The sequence below is a fragment of the Sciurus vulgaris genome (assembly GCF_902686455.1).
Source record: "Sciurus vulgaris genome assembly, chromosome: 11".
Classification (NCBI taxonomy): Eukaryota; Metazoa; Chordata; class Mammalia; order Rodentia; family Sciuridae; genus Sciurus; species Sciurus vulgaris.
Genome location: NC_136472.1, coordinates 12,577,818 through 12,593,936, shown reverse-complemented (window position 1 = coordinate 12,593,936; position 16,119 = coordinate 12,577,818). Strand labels below are relative to the sequence as shown.

General features: G+C 56.6%; 1 protein-coding gene across 1 annotated transcript; it reads left to right on the top strand.

Moving 5' to 3' along the window:
- Positions 1-10,753: 10,753 nt before the first annotated feature.
- On the top strand, positions 10,754-14,705 carry LRRC10B (leucine rich repeat containing 10B). Its single transcript, XM_079103394.1, is given in 4 exon segments — positions 10,754-12,687; positions 12,690-12,742; positions 12,744-12,893; positions 12,895-14,705. Coding segments are annotated over 4 exon segments (876 nt in total). The 5' UTR covers positions 10,754-12,650; the 3' UTR covers positions 13,531-14,705.
- Positions 14,706-16,119: the final 1,414 nt, after the last annotated feature.

Sequence of the window (16,119 nt, the reverse complement as noted above, 5' to 3'; positions counted from 1 at the left end):
CTGGCTCCAGCACTGGAGGAGGGGATTCGAGGACACAGAGTCTATAAACCCAGCCAGATTCAGGCCCCAACGACAGCCCCATAGGCTGTGGGTGGGGACCTGCTGGCCCATACCCCCAACACTGAGGGTGAGTCACCAGCCCTGGGACTGAGCTGGGCCCCAGTCATGACTTGGCCACGGCAGAGTGGGCGAGTGAGAGTTAGGAGCTCCCTCAGATACTAACGTACTAGTCCACACTGTCACTATAAACACACAAATAAAAATGACACAGACCCCCAAAGACAGCTCCCGCAAATGCACAGGCACATTTATGTCGACAGACAAATACACAGAGACTCAGCACAACCACACACAGAAACGCAAATGTGTATGTGGACATGTAGATGTGCACGGAACACGTGCACGCAGACCCACAGACAGCATGGACACCGGCACAGACACATAAAACAGAAGCGTAGACGGAGCTGACAAGAGACACCCCCCACCCCGGCCCCTCTCCTCCGTGAGGCTTCCTCTCAGCTCGAGTTTCCTGTTCATCCAACTTCTACCCCGCCCAAAAGGGGATAGGGTGTCCCTGTCGGGGACACTGGAGCCTGGTTACACCCTCCCCAGCCTCTCCCTCTCCTATGGCCCTGCACCCAGTTTCCAGGGCATGTGAGCTGGGCCACCTCATGGTCAGGTGGGAGCTGTGGCCCCTGAAGGGAGAGGCAGGTGCCCCAGGTGCTCTGCTCAGCCCTGCCCCCAACCCAGAGCAGGGGACTGTAACCTGCCTCTGACTTCATCGGCTCCTAGGCCCAGGGCAAGGGGCTGTGTGAGGACAGGGTGGCCCAAGGCATGAGCTGGCAGGAAGAGGGTCCAGGAGGGGCCAAGGCCAAGACTAGGTGGTTCTGGAGCCCCTGCTGGAGGCAGGGTGTCAGCTTCCCCATCTCGGAGGCAGACATGGAGAAGGGGGCATGGGGGCCTGCTGGCAAGGAGAGGACTGGAAGCCCAGAGTGGCAGCAGCTGGGAGGGCATCGGTCACCCTCCAAGATGCCCCTGACCTCTGCTGGAGCCACTGTGCACCCTGTTACTAGGGCCGTCCACATGGGGGAGGGAAGGGCTGGGCCTACGTGAATGGGCTCGTGGTGGGGCAGCCCTGGAGGGAGGCCTGTGGGTGAGGACAGTGGAGGCGACGAGCCCCAGGCATGGCAGGTGCAGGGGAACAGGGACCTGGACAGGTGCCCCCCTGGGGAAGGCAGGTGGTTCCAGTCCCAGGAAGTCTTGATGACCATGTTAGGGAGCTCTTCTGTGCCCGGCTCCTGAGGAGGAAGCTCAGTGGGACATACAGAGTGGGTCTTGCTCACAGCCGAAACCCCAAAGCCCAGGACAGCGCCTGGCACCTTTGGATATGAGTGGATGTTAGCTGGAGGAATGCAGTGGAGGGGCCCCCAGTGGGCTCTGACCACCACCCTCCCTGACCACGGATGTCAGTCAACCAGGCTCCCTGCATCTGTGCTGCTGGCAATGAACCCGCCATGCCCAGCGCTTGCCCAGCTGCCCCTGATGCCGCCCTTCAGACCTGCCTTTTCTCTGCACCGGCCCCTCCTGGTCTCCCTGCTCCCTGAGGTGGCCTAGGGGCCTTCACATGCCAGTCTGGACCCCATAGGTGTCCTCTGCCAACCCAGGCTCTTCAGGCTACTGAGCCCTAGGCCAAGGGACGGCTGGCTGCATGGGCTTTGCCATGTCGCCCTCCCGCCCTGTGTGCTCCGGAGAGTGTGGGAGAGCTCCTGCCCCTCAGCAGGCCTATGGCGGGTGTGATGCTCGGAGATGAGTGACAGACATTCCGAAGGAGAAGTGGAGCAGCAAGCCCCTTGGGACAGCTCTGAGAGAGGAGCCGGTGAGGGGTGTGGAGTGTGGCCTCGTCCCATTGGCCCTCAGAGCTCTGAGCCTGCAGCCTGGCCCCCCCCCATTGGCCCTCAGAGGTCTGAGCCTGCAGCCTGGCCCCCCATTGGCCCTCCAGAGGTCTGAGCCTGCAGCCTGGCCCCCGCCAGCGTCCGCCCGGGGTGCTCTCCCCTCAGGCCCAGGCGGGTGGCAGGGCATGGTGTCCCAGGCCTGAGCTCTGGAGTCAGGACTGCCCAGGTCCAAATGCCAGAGCCACACTGCCTGAGGGTAGTTCCTACCACCAGCAGCAGGACCTCCATCCTGAGCTTTTTTGGTGAATCGCAGCCCCTGCCTGGTGGGTGACATGAGATGACACACTCAGAGTTACTGACAGTAGTAGTCGTTTTATGGCAGGAACCCAGGAAACAGGCCCAGGTGGGATGGGGCTTGACCAGGCCACCACTGCTATGTGCAGGGTATGGCCTCTGACTCCTGTGGCTCTGGATGGGTCCCTCCATCCCTTCTTGGGGAGGCAGCCTCCCTTGATGGCGGGTGGGTGATCAGTCGCACAGCCTGAGCAGGCGGCCCCCGCCACCTGTCCCTAAGCCCACTCTGCCAGGACCTGTTGGCAGCTGCCTGCCTGTCCCTTCTCCTGGAAACCAGCTCAGAGTGTTGGTTCGAGTCCCCTCTTCCGGCGGGTGCTGAGGGCTCCCTCCTCCTCCCTGCAGACATTTTAGAGAGCTTTCTAGGTATGCGGAGAGGATGATTAACCCTCCTGCAGCGCCCACAGCCTGCCAGGTGCTGAGAAGATCCGTGGGCCTTCACCTCTTTCAGTGAGAACATGGAGGGCCTCCCTCTGGGGGAGGGTTGGGGACGCAGGTGGGTGGGGTGCTGACGGCAGGCAGGAGGGGTGTGGGGTCCAGGAGGAAGGGGGGGGCAGCAGAGTGGGGACTCGTGCTGGGTGCTACACGGGCAAGCACCCACCTCTGACGCATGGGGACATGGTGAGACTGGTGCTCGTCATGGTACCGTGGCAGCTGATGTTGACAGGTACCATCTGGCCTGGGTCACGTGATGACACAGAACCACCAGCTCATGGACTGGACAGCTGTCCAGCTGGGAGAACAGGGCGCCCAGGGGCTGGGGGGGGGGATGGTGGGGGTGTTTAAAGGCATCTGTGTGTGGGAACCGGAGGCGGGTGGGGTGGCGGGAAGCCCTGCCTGGGGAGGCTGAGGCTGGTGGGCCTGGTACACAGACAGATGGAGTGGGTGAAACGCTGAGTCGCTTCTCCCATTTCCTCTCTGACCATCTGGAGAGCCACCCATTCCTGAGGAACCGTTCCCCGAACAACCGAGCAGGCAAAGACAGAGGAGGAATCAGGCCCAGGAAGCCCCAGCCGGGGCCTCTGAGGAAGGGCCCCGGGCCTCACGGGGTCTGGGGGTCGTCCCACTCTTGCTTCCTTGAGGCAGTGTTGCAGGCTGGCTCTGACAAGAAAGTCTTTCCCCTAGGAGGACCTTGGTGACACCCGGGCATCCTGAGAGATGACCAGGCCAGAGAGGTGAAGCCACTCGGCCAAAGGCACTCTGCTTAGTGAGTGCACGTTGTCATTCTCTGTTCTGAACACGAGGACTCTCCACCGACCTTGCTTGCCTGGGGGACTGGGGTGGGCAGCAATGGGCCTGGAATCTTCCCGTGATAAAAGGGGGCTTTGTTTTCTTTGTTGAAGGAGTGTGTGAGCTTGTGTGTGTGTGTGTGTGAGCTTGTGTGTGTGTGTGAATGTGTATGTGTGTGAGCTTGTGTGTGTGTATGAGTGTGAGCTTGTGTGTATGTGTGTGAGTGAATGTGTATGTGTGAATGAGTGTGTGTGTGTGAGCTTGTGGTGTGAGTGTGTGAGTGTGAGCTGTGTGTGTGTGAAGTGTGTGTGCGAGTGTGTATGTGTGTGAGCTTGTGTGTGTGTGAGAGAGAGTGTGTGTGTGTGAGTGTGTATGTGTGTGTGAGCTTGTATGTGTGCGAGTGTGTGTGTGAGAGAGAGTGTGTATGTATGTGTGTGTGAGCTTTTTGTGTGTGTGAATGGTGTGTGTGTGTATGTGTGTGAGCTTGTGTGTGTGTGTGTGAGAGGAGAGAGAGAGAGTGTGTGTGTGTGTGTGAGTGTGTGTGTGTGGATGTGCCTTCAGAAGTCCCCGGGGTAAACAGGTCAGAGAGGCACCCGTCTGGCCACCTGACCTCAGACTGGGTGGGGCCGTGTCAGGAAAGCTCGAGGAGCCTCTGGGCACAGTGACAGCATGTGGCCACAGAGCCTTTTTACGGAGCCCTGGCACCTGGGACAGAACACTGCTGCTGCTGAACGCAAACTTGTCCTCAGGACAGAGGAGGAGCTGAGGCCAGGGTAATGGGCGGGGGGGCGAGCACGTGGCTGCCTGATGATGGCGGCTTGGGTACCAGAGCTCCTTGCAAGCCACAGAAACCAGCTTTGGCTAATTTAAGCAGAAGGAATTTATTAAAGGACTTTGGGTACTTACATAATCTTCAGGTGGCCCCAAGGACAAAGCTTAGAGGCTACCCAAGCCAGGAACATGGCCCAAATTGCCCCAGGGTCCAGGGCTGGTGAAGCTGCCAGGGCCTGCCCCTCTGTGGGTTCCTGCTGCCACCCTTTCCACTCGCCCTCAGAAGAAAATCCAGGTGGTCCTTCTGCTCATTTCCCATTCAGAATTGAGGGTGGGTGACTCCCAGGTCACATGCCTGCACCCAGCTTGCAAGGGATGCTGGGAAAGTGAGTTTCCAGTGTTTTCCGTGTCCACACTGGCTGGTGGGATTCTCCAGTATAAGAAGGGGCTTCAGATACTGGGGGCCCCCAAAGGGTGCAAAGGTCCTTCACATACAGGGGTCATCACCACGAAGGGAATGAGCCCCGGAGGGCCTTCCGTGAGCCCAGCGCTGTGCACACCTGGCGGGGCTGCTGATCTGGAAGGACCCTTTGTGAGACATGGAAAGGTTAGTTGTCCTTAGGAGGCTGGACTCAGCTGTGAGTTCCCAATACCTGGGTCCACTCGTGACTGAACAAAGTCATCAATCTAGTTGGACACTTCTGGTCCAACTCGGGCTCCTTTGAATGACAGCCCTGCCACTAAGGACTCAAAACCAGTCAGTTCAGGAGTTGTGTCCCTTCTCCCCAGGAAGAGGCACGCCTTCCGTGGAGGCTGCACCCATGCATGTGTGATCTTTGTGGCCTTTGGTCATCCACACCTGTCCTCCCTGTACCTGCCCGGAAGCCACTGTGACTTCTGGCCTCTGTTTGCCAGAGTTATGCAATCATCTCTGCAGCTCCCTTACCAGAACACTGCACCTCTTTGGATCTACCAGCCTGCTTCTGGCCGTACCTGCATCCATTTTGGAGGAATAGAAACTTCTGGGTTCTCGCCAGGTGCTGTGGTACATACTTGTAATCCCAGCAGCTCAGAAGGCCGAGGCAGGAGGATTGAAGTTCAAAGCCAGCCTCAGCAACTTAGCAAGACCCTAAGCAACTTAGAGACTCTGTCTCAAAATAAAAATAAAAAAGAGCTGGGATGTGGCTCAGTGGTTTGAGCACCCCTAGGTTCAATCCCAGGACAGAACACAAACAAAATTCTAGGTTCTCCCCTGTGACACTGGTGTGGAAGGATCCAGAGGAGGGGACTGGCTCACCTCCTGTCTCCTCTACTGAGGCCTCTCCAAACAGGCAAGAGGACTGGTGGGAGGTTCATGGCATCCTCAGACCACAACGGCTGTGGGAAGTGCAGGTTGGTCCCCTCTGTCTTGGCGTCCCTCAAGTGTACTGAGAGCCTTCTCTCAGGCTGCCCCAACCTATTTTGGCCCACATCCGTGTGCGAGTTGTGGCACTGTCCCTTCTCTCCCACCTGCAGCTTGGGTCTCGATCTGCTTCTGGGTGGGATCTTTGCTTCTGTGATGACGCAGGCTTCTCCTCTCCAGGGCTGGGCATCAGCTCTCTGCTCTTCAAGTTCAAAGCCAGGCTTCTGGACCTACAAAAAAGATTTTTGCTTTCAAACCTGGCTCTTGTAAGGCTATACTCTGGGCTCTGGGTTTCAAAGCCTCTTTTGCAACTCGGAGCCAAGGATTTGATTCTTTGTTCTGGTTTTCCCATGAAGAGCAGGAATCAGAGAGAGCCAACTCAGCATCTGAATGGATGGGAATGGATAGAAGGAAATTGTCTACCAGAGAACAGCGGTTAATACCCCCTAATGATCTTGATGTTATCTCCCTGACGCTTCGTGCTAATCCATCAGGGCATGGCGATCGTGCCCACAGCAGACCTGGCATTGGGGTGAAGGGAACAAGGGGCTTGCCCCCAGGTATGATATTTAAAGTGCAAAAAACAACTTCATAATCAAGTTATAGTTTGATGGTAATCGTTGTGTGTGTGTGTGTGTGTGTGTGTTGCTGAGACTTGATTCTGGGACCCCTCACGTGCTAGGTGAATGCTTTACCACTGAGCTACATCCCAGCATTTGCTTCAGTCATTTTTTTTAAAATAAAAATGAATGCTGAAACTCCATGATGAACAAGACACCAACATTTAAAGGAAGACAAGATTAGTACTACTGCTTTTTCTTTTTAACCCATGCTCAAGAAAGGGCTCCACGTAGCATTGTCTTGATCTGACCTTATTTCAAATTTTAATATTTTGTTGATCATGAAATTTTTTAGATTAATTTCGAATTTTGAAAAAGCCAGGAGCAGTAGCGCACACCTTTAATCCCAGTCACTTGGGAGGCTGAGGCAGAAGGACGGCAAGTTCCAGGCCAGCCTGGGCAACTTAGTGAGCCCCCTGTCTCAAATAAAAAATAAAAAGGGCTGGAGATGTAGCTCTGTGATAGAGCACCCCTAGGTTCAATCCTTAGTACTGCCAAAAAAAAAAAAAAGAAAGAAAGAAAAAGAAAAAAAAAAAGACCATCAATACCCATCCCCCAAAAAAACAAAACCACAGAGAAGGCGAGCTGCTCAAGTGGCCATGTGGCTCCAGCGGAACATGTGGGACAGAAGGCTCTCTACTCTCGATTCACATGTACAGGGGGAAACAGCTTTCAATTAGAGAGTTCACTGTTAATTATTTAATTATAACTGATAACTGAAATACTTTGAAAGAAATAGGCACTCAAGTTTTTATTCCATGGGGATTTGACATGCTTTGAAGGACCCTGGAAGGATTCTCAGAGATGAGGAGTTTTCTAGAAGAAGACACTAAAGATGATAGTGTGAGCCCAGCAGAGGGACTGGCATATGCAAAGGTCCTGGGATGGGAACTGAGAGGAATCATGTTAGATAGTCCAGGCTGATTCTATAACAAACAGCCCTGGAGTCTAAACACGGAAACACATTTAACATTTATTTCTTTTTCTTGTCACCGTCTAAGGTGGGTCAGGTAACTCATATCCAAGTGATGACTCAGGGCCCAGGTTTCTTTCCATTGTTAAAATGGCAGAAGGTAAAAGAACATGGAAGATGACGTAGTGACTGGTCTCACTTCTGCTAGTGTCCGTTGGCTCAGGGCTCCTCCCAAGGCCTCACCCTGCAGGGCCTGGGAAAGGTAGTTATGCTCAGTGTTCAGGAAGGGAAGATAGAAAACAGAAGTCAGCATCTCCCACCACAGAGAAGGGGACTAGGCTAGGGGTGTCCTTGGCCATCGTGGTTGGGACCTGGGTCTGTATTCTTTGGATGAACAATCCTAGCTGATTGTACTTGGCCATTGACTCAGAAGGTACTAACGTAAGGGCAGCTGCCAGCAATGGCCACTGCTAATCTTCCTGGGAGGAAGGGGCCATCATGCCTGGAACCCAGTTAGCAGCAGGCGGCCCACCGGATCCACTAGGAGGGTAGCATGGCGGCTTGGCCTTGGGTGCTGGCTCAGCCTCATCCCTTCCTCACTCTCCCTTGGCCTCACGTTCCCCAGCTCGGGTTCCAGCGGAATGTGATCCCAGGCCGTTCGTGGGCTCGGGTTCCAGCGGGGGTGTTGGAGGAGCAGGCTGCCAGGGGCTGAGCTAGCCAGTGAGTTTGCTGCCCACTGAAGGGCCCTGGGCTAAGGGTGGGCCCGAGAGTGCCTGGAATTTGTAATCGGGTGAACCCTGAGCCCCACTCACAGGCCTAGGGTGACCCTGAACTTGGGGGCCTTTTTGTTCTGTCCTCTTGAACCTGTTTGGGGGTTCCTAGGCTTGCCCTGCAGGTTTCAGGATCCCCCCCTGCCCCCAGGTGGGCAAACACACTGAAGCCTGGGGCTGAGGAGGGGCATGGGCTCTCGGCCATCCTTAACTTGTCTGGCAACATCCAAAGCTCCAAGCAGGGCACCCTGGACATGGGTGCTGTTTGCAGGACAGGGGCACCCCGGGCGGTTTCTCTAATTTCTCCCATTTGGGAGGGTGGTCGAGACAGAGTTGAAAAAACCCTGGATTTGCAACAGGATGGTCTGGGTTTGAATCGTGGCTTTGCCTCCTACCAGCTGGGTGACGATGCCGTGGCTTAACCTCTGAATCTGTTTCCTCATCTGTGGAGTGGGAGTGTGGGGATGGAGCCGAGAGGAAGGGTAAATGAGGCAGCCTGGAGGTGCTCAGTGAGTGACAACTATCATTACCGCGTGGGAGGCAACAAGGCGAGGGGGCAGACGCCTCCTGCATCCTTTCCTGCAGCTGCAGCCCAAGGCTCTTGTTAGGACGGGGACTCTGCTTAAAGTCCCTCTCACCTGAAGTCTTCAGGAAGGCCGCAGGCCTCCATATGCCACCTCCTCCTCCTCTGCCTCCTCACTTTCCCTCTCTGACCTCACCTGCTACCACCTTCCCTCGTGCTGCATGGGTTCCAGCCACCCTGAGCTGCCCTGCCCACTGCAGTCCCCTGTGCCAGGAACACACCCTCTCAAGACTCCTTCACTGGCCCCTCACCTCCGCTCTCTCCTCTTGGCTCAATGCCATCCTCTCAAAGGAGCCTCCACTCGTCACTCCACTGGTGTTAAATGGTAGCTCTCCCAGCCTCCCTTCTCCTCCTTGCCTTACTTCCCCCACAGCCTTATTAGCGCTAGATTTGTGGGTTTTGTTAATTATCTCCACTGGCGAGAATATGAATCCACAAAGGCAGGAGTTTTTCACTTTTATAGTTAATTCCCAGAGCCTAGGCTTAGAAGCAGGTGCTAAATGTTTGTTGACTGAATACTTGAAAGATTCAAGGCACTCAAGTTCTGACGGGGCAGAGGAGGGGAGCACGCCACGGCATAAAAGACATTGTCACTTTTCTTTTTGCCAACTGAGGGGACTGGACTAAGACTCCCAGGAGACCATGACCCTGTGGAAACGGTCCTCCGCGCACTTCTCTGGGACGAGGGTCCCCCACTTCTTACAGACATTTAAATCAGTGGCCTCCTGGAAGAGCTAAGCCCGCTTCCTGCTCTGACATGGAGTGATTGCCTCTCGTCGGCTCAAGTCTTCGCTTTCTAAGACGCCAGGCAAATATTGCCTGGTTCTTCCTCGAGCCTCAGCAGCCAGTGGTCCTGGGCCCAGAGCAGGGAGGGAGAATCCAAGTGGCCTTGGCAAGGTCAGTGTGGAGGAGGCAGAGGTGCCTGTGGGGACGTGGAGGAGACACGCAAGGAGCCTTCTATGTTACACTGCTGTTTTCTTTCTTTTATTTAACAGGAAAGAGATTTAAAGCGTGTATGACAAAATGTGAGCAATTGTGACCACTGGAGACCCAGCACAGGGGTGTTTATCACAGAGAGCTTTGTGCCTTTCCTGTATTTAAAAAAAAAATCCTTTAAAAACATGGATTTGGGGGTGGGCATGAGTTATAGCTCATGATTAGAAACAGAGAGGTGGCTTCCGGGGCCTGGAGGCCCCACACCTTGGTTATTTTGCGGTGCGTAGGCAGAGGGCACGGCTGGCCCGGGACCCTATCTGGAGCTGTCGGAGACCTGTTCCCCTCGCGCTGCCTTTGCTGGTCTCGTTTCCTGCCTTCCCGGGGAGTAGGGAAAGGCTGAGAGGCCCCGCACTGAGGGTGAAGCTAATTCATTAGTGCCGCCTCGGCAGGGACCGGGCGCCTGCAGAGCCAGTGTGATTCATCAGGATGATTGCCCCGCTGCCAGCCTGCGTGGGCCCGAACGCCAGCACATTTTACCTTCACCCACTGAGAAGGGCCTGGTGGGGGGCGAAGGTACAGGATCTACCCAGAGCAAGACAAAGACTCGGAGAAAGAAGGCTGGGCAGGCACGCTCCCGGCCCAGGGATGCTATGCCAGGCTGGTGCCAGAGGGCAGGGGCTCAAGCGGGCTGCTGCCTGCGCCCAAGAGGGCTGCTTGGTGCTGGAGTGGCAGCCCTGAGCAGGTGGCGAGGGTGGGCTGGCTGAGCTTCCTCCTCCACAGCGAATGTTCCCTTGCTCAAACCACTTGGGGGCCAGGGGGTGGGGAGTACTCATGTTCATCCCATCAGTCTGGCTGGGCTTCCCCCAACTTTCTGGTTACCCCGCCTCCTTCAAAAGAGCAGAATGGAAAGAGTTGGCCTGGGGCTTAAGGAGGTCTGGCAGGAACTCGAACCCCTCCTGCTGGACCTGAGAATCCTCGTCCATCCCAGGTCTGGGGTCTGGGTTCTGCTCTTTCTTGGTCTGTGTCCCCTACCTTGGCTCGGGTCCTAACTTCATCTTTGCAGTCCCCTGCCAGGATGAGGGTCCACGGCTGGTTCCTGGCTTAGACCATACCTGCCCCTGTGTCCCCCAACATCTGCTTTCTAACACCAAGACATCCTTTGCCCAATTACAACTGCTGTTGCTCTGTTCATCTCTCCACCCAACAAACACATGTCCATAATTGGAACAAAAGAAGTCAACAGAAAAAAAAAAAGTATGTATTGAATAATTTCATTTATGTGATGTTCAAGAACAGGCAAAACTAGTCCCGGATGATGCAGGTCATGATCACAGTTGCCTGTGGGAGGTGAAAGAGGTTCAAGGGAACTCTTGGGTGATGAAACGCGAATGGATGAGTACATTTGTCAAATGCATCCAGTTGTACCCTTAGAAGCTATGCATTTCACTGTATGTGAAGTTGCCTTGCTTTTCTTTTTTCTCTTTCTTTCCTTTTTCTTTTTCTTTTTGAGATGGAGTCTTACTATCTTGTCCAGGCTGGTCTTGAACTCCTGGGCTCAGGCCAACCTCCTGCCTCAGCCTTCTGACTGGAGGTGGTTATAGGCAATGCCACGTGTCCAGCTTCCATTTTCTTAAATGTTAAACATTTTCATTGCGGTGGGCAAGGAAGTGGGTGGGGTAGGCTGGAGGGCAGGGTGCTGCCCTGAGGTCTATGGTGCAGTCAGTCCACGTGGGTCACAGGTTCCAGAGAGTGCAGCGTGGAGGAGGCATGGAATCTGCTCCCTCCGAAGCAACCTCTCTTCACTATGTGACCTTGAGCAGGTTGCTTCCCTTGGGATTAATAATACCTTCCTTGTAGTTTTGCATTGAGAATAAGAGGTTTTACTGGGGGGGGGGGTGGATTCATCTGGAGTGACATTGTTCCATTTGCTGGCGGTAGTGTATGGTTAAAAGCCCAGGCTGTTGAGTCACACTGCCTCACTTTAAAACCCAGCAGCTCACCAGCTGGGTGACCTTGGGCGAGTCACCCAGCTCAGTCAACCAGCTCAAGTCAAACCTCTCTGAGCCTCAGTTTCTCAATCTTTCGAACTGGGTAATGGCTGTGGCAAGGATTCAGTGCAAAGTTTTTTATCACTGCGCTGGGTACATGGTAGCCTCGCAGTAAATGGGAACGCGAGTCTGCTCTGGCAGGGAGGGCCCCCATGGGAGGGGAGAACAGGGTAAATAGCTGTTGGTGGGAGCATGCGCAAGGAGTTTCAGAATGAGGGTGGTTGGGGGGTTCTCAGGCGTTCACCTGTCCCAGCCCTCTGACCTCCGTAGCCACACACAGACCTTGAGCATCGAATGAGGCAGGAAACAGGCGTGTGAGTGCACTAGCCAGGAAGCTGCTGGGCAGTGGACTGTACGGAGCGGGGGCGGAGTCAAGCGGTGAGTTCCTGCAAATCCTCAGATGTGAAAAGGGACAGAAAGCAACACCGTTCGGAGTTACTATCCTGAAGTGACCCCACAAGGAGACTGGTCGCACGTCGCCGGATGTGAGTGACCGGCAGTGACCGCGCTCCACAGTACCTCCTGGAGAGCTCTCTGTTCCCAGCCGTAGGTGTCGCGTTTCTTGGTCCGGACTTTTCTTCAGAACCCAGGGCCCCGGAGAGCACAAAACCTCCCTCCAAACAGCTCGCGGCGGCGTCGGACGTCGGATCTCGGCGCCGACACAGCGCTGGGCTCGCTGGGAGGGGATCCTTTGGCTGGCGCCCGCGGCAGGTGGGCGGGATTGGCTGGCAAGGGGCGGGCTCGGGCACCGGGACCCCACATGGGCGGCGCCTTGGCCCCGCCCCTCCCCGCCTTCCCTCCGCCTCATTGGCAGCTACACGCGCGTCGGGGGTTGCCAGGGCGACGGGTCGCTAAGCTGCGAGTCAGTGCGAACTCTAGCCAGTCGGCCTCTGGCAGAGGCAGCGGGGGAGGCCGGAGGGCGGGTGGCTGAGCGCAGCGCTCGGCCCCAAGCGGGCGCCTCCTCCCGGCCCGGCACGGCCCCCCTCCCGGCGCAGAGGCAGGCCGGGGCGGGGGGCCCCGAAGCCGGCGCGGTCCCGGCCCCGTCGGGGCGGCCGGGGGGCGGCCGGGGGGCGGCCGGGGCGGGGCGATGCCGGGCGGCGGTGGTGACAGCGGCCCCGGCCGGGGCCCGTGATCATGGGCATCGCGGAGTCCACGCCGGATGAGCTGCCGTCGGCGCGGAGGAGCAGTTGCGCAGCGGCGAGCAACAGCTGGAGTTGAGCGGACGGGCGGCTGCGGCGTCTGCCCAGCGCGGTGTGCGCGCTGAGCCGCCTGCAGAAGCTGTACGTGAGCGGCACCGGGCTGCGCGAGCTGCCCGAAGAGATCGAGGAGCTGCGCGAGCTGCGCATCCTGGCTCTCGACTTCAACAAACTCGAGCGCCTTGCCCGACGGCCTCTGTCGCCTGCCGCGCCTCACGCGCCTCTACCTGGGCAGCAACCGGCTGCTAGCGCTGCCCGCTGACTTCGCGCAGCTGCAGAGCCTTCGCTGTCTTTGGATCGAGGGCAACTTCCTGCGGCGTTTTCCGCGGCCGCTGCTGCGCCTAGTGGCGCTGCAATCGCTGCAGATGGGCGACAACCGGTTGCGCGCGCTGCCCGCGGAGCTGCCGCGCATGACGGGCTTGCGCGGCCTCTGGCTCTACGGTAATCGCTTCGAGGAGTTCCCGCCAGCGCTGCTGCGCATGGGTCGCCTGCATATCCTCGACCTCGACCGCAACCGCCTGGGAGGCTTCCCCGACCTACACCCGTTGCGCGCGCTGCGCGTCTTCTCTTACGACCACAATCCGGTCACCGGACCCCCGCGCGTCGCGGACACGGTCTTCCTCGTGGGCGAAGGCGCCGTGGAGCGCATGGCGGAGCGCGATGAGCCTACGCCACGGCCGCTCCCCAGGCGCCCAGCACGGGCCTTTGAGGATGAGGAGGAAGAAGACCTGCTCATAGGGGGCGCTGGCTCCCGGGCCCTTGGACACCTGGGGGGCAACCTCCGTGCCTTGGAAGGCCCTCCAGGTCTGGGCACCTGAACCTCTGCACAGGGTGATGGTCTTCGGCCACTCAGGAAGGACGGCCTTCGGAAGACTGTGTCTTCCTGGGTCTGTAGGACCGGTGGGAGCCTACTTGGGGCAATGAAGTCTCTTTGGGCTAGCTTCTGGGCACAGGCAGGCCTGGGGGCCATCTTCAGACACTCCTGGGGAATAAGAAGAGTGCCCCCTCGTGGATCTCTGGACAGTCTTCAGACCAACAAGTTTGAGCTCTGTCTCCTCCCTGATAGAGCCACTAACAACAAAATGTGCCAGTTTCCTCCTGGAACCAGGGTCACCACTGTCCACAGAATCATACCAGTCACTGAATCTGGATGCCCAGGGCACCCACACCCTCCTCCTGGGGTTTGTATCTCCTAGGCCACCTTTTCCGGTGCCAGAGCTGCTACCTCTGGGGTAAACTGTGTTAGAATAGTACTGCCCTTGGTGGGGGGATACTGCCCAGGGGCCAGGCCTGGGACCCTTGGCCTGCGCCCGTGACAGAAGTAGGAGACAGATTGAGGACTAAGGCCATAGCTGGCCAGGGCTCCTCATGCATAGCTCCCTCCTCAGGCCCCATGATACTTGTATGGGACCCAGAAGTCAGGGTCTCTTTCCCCGCTGCTTTCCTTCTGGTCTCTTCTCCCAGCATGTACGTGGACTCTTGCTGGGCAAAGAGAGCTCTCCCTCCCTTCCCCACAGCCTGAGCCTTCAGCTGTCAAGTTTGAAAAGAAGCCACTGTGCCTCCAGGGCTGCCTGCCCTGAAGAGAGGGGCTCTGCGCTCTGGGAGGCTGCTCCAGGCCTCTCCTGCTGCCTGCATTCTCCATTCCCTTACATGGGCACAGCCAGTGTGGCTGGCACGGCATGGGGCACGGGATGGGCACTGTGTGCCTCTACTCCGTCACCAGGGCCAGCCTCAAGGGGGTGAGGAGACGGGCCTTGCTCTGCAATTCCCAGGGCCAGCTCTTTCCCATCCAAGCAATAACAGGAGGAGGGGGCCAGGGCCAAGGACACTCAGGGGACACTGTCAGGGGCAGTGCTCCACATGATAGTGTTTTCTTTAGGAAGAAGAAGAGAAAAAAAAAAAAAAACTGGCTGTAAACATAAATTATATTTCTTGGAGAAAGAATGTGCATTTCCCACATGCCTGTTTATTTATAAGCCCTGGGAGCACCGGGTCCCACTTCTGTGGGCACACTGCCCCCATCCGCGGCCTGTGTGTCAGGCCGACCCTGGCAAAAAGTGGTGTCCTGAGTGTCTGGGGAACAAGAGCCCAGACAGAAATGTCTTGGACCGGCCACACGAGGCTGGTTTCCCTCAATACCCTGGGTGTCTTCATTCCTTTTCGCCACTGGGCTCACCCCGTCTCAGGCCGCGGATTTTCTGGAGCTTAATTCTCAGGTTCCTGGTTCCTGGATCTCCCACCAGAGGGCTGACCTTTCTGTGTTCCCTCAGCCGTGCTTCTCTCCTCCTGCTCTGTGACTACACTTGTCTCCGTCTCCTCCTCCATTTACCTCTCCCTTTCTCTCCCCGATAGTCTCCTTTTGCTTAGTTTTGACATTTCTCTCTCCCCTCGTCGTTCAGGGGGAAAATATTTAAAGAAAGGAAGAAAATGAAAATCTCAAACCTACAGGCCCATCTCCCATGAGAAGATCCTGCAGGCCTCCATCACCATGGCAACAGGGACTGATGTCATATGGGGCCAAAAGGTCAGATCCTGCCCAGCAGCTTGGCTGGCACACTGGGCTGAGCCCTGATTAAGGAGGAGTCTGGACCTGGGTCTGGAGCAGGCAGCTTGCAAGTGAGATCACAGTCATGAGGGCACAGAAAGAGGTGGCGAGGTGGGGAAGATTGCAGGAAGAGGGGTGTGGGGCTGGCTGCAGACCTTGTCCCACTGAGGTTTCATCAGGGCCTGGGAACATTCTGGGATCTGGGAACTTGAAGGAAAGTGCCTGGAAGGGTGGGGATCAGTGAGGTGGGGTAGGAGATGCAGCTGACCAGTAACTTGTCTTACACAGGGGAAATTTCATTCCTAGTTTTGCTATCAGTTAAGTGACCTGAAGTCTCTTTTTCTCCATCTTATTTAGAGCTGAGCGAGTCTACAATTCGATACTCCGTACATCCTGGTGTTCATCTACCTCCTTTTCATGCAGAATCAAGTTTCCTTCCTCTCTCTGCTGTTTCCCTGTACTTCCTCTCTGCTGAGCCCCCCACCCTCTAGGTCAGAGCAAAGACCCTGCCATGGGTTCCCCTGGGCTATCCGGAGGCACACAGAGCTCTCCCTTTTTACATAGGGCCCTTATCGATGGCTGTTTGCTCACCAAACAGGGCTGCCAGGCTGTTTCTCTCAGGAGAGAGGAGAAATGTGCCAGGGCCTGCTTTGCTATTCACTTGCTCTCCATAGCAGGAGCAAGTTCCTTCTGGAAAGTTAGTCTGGTTAAAGCAGCTGCCAATGCCTGACTTGAGAGCACTAACGAGGGTCTCTATTTCCACAAGAAAATGAGGGAGACGTCCTTCTTGGAGGGAGCTATTGCGGGGTCCACCTGGGCATCCCGGCTCCCATAGTATGGAGAGAGCACTGTAGGAGAAGTC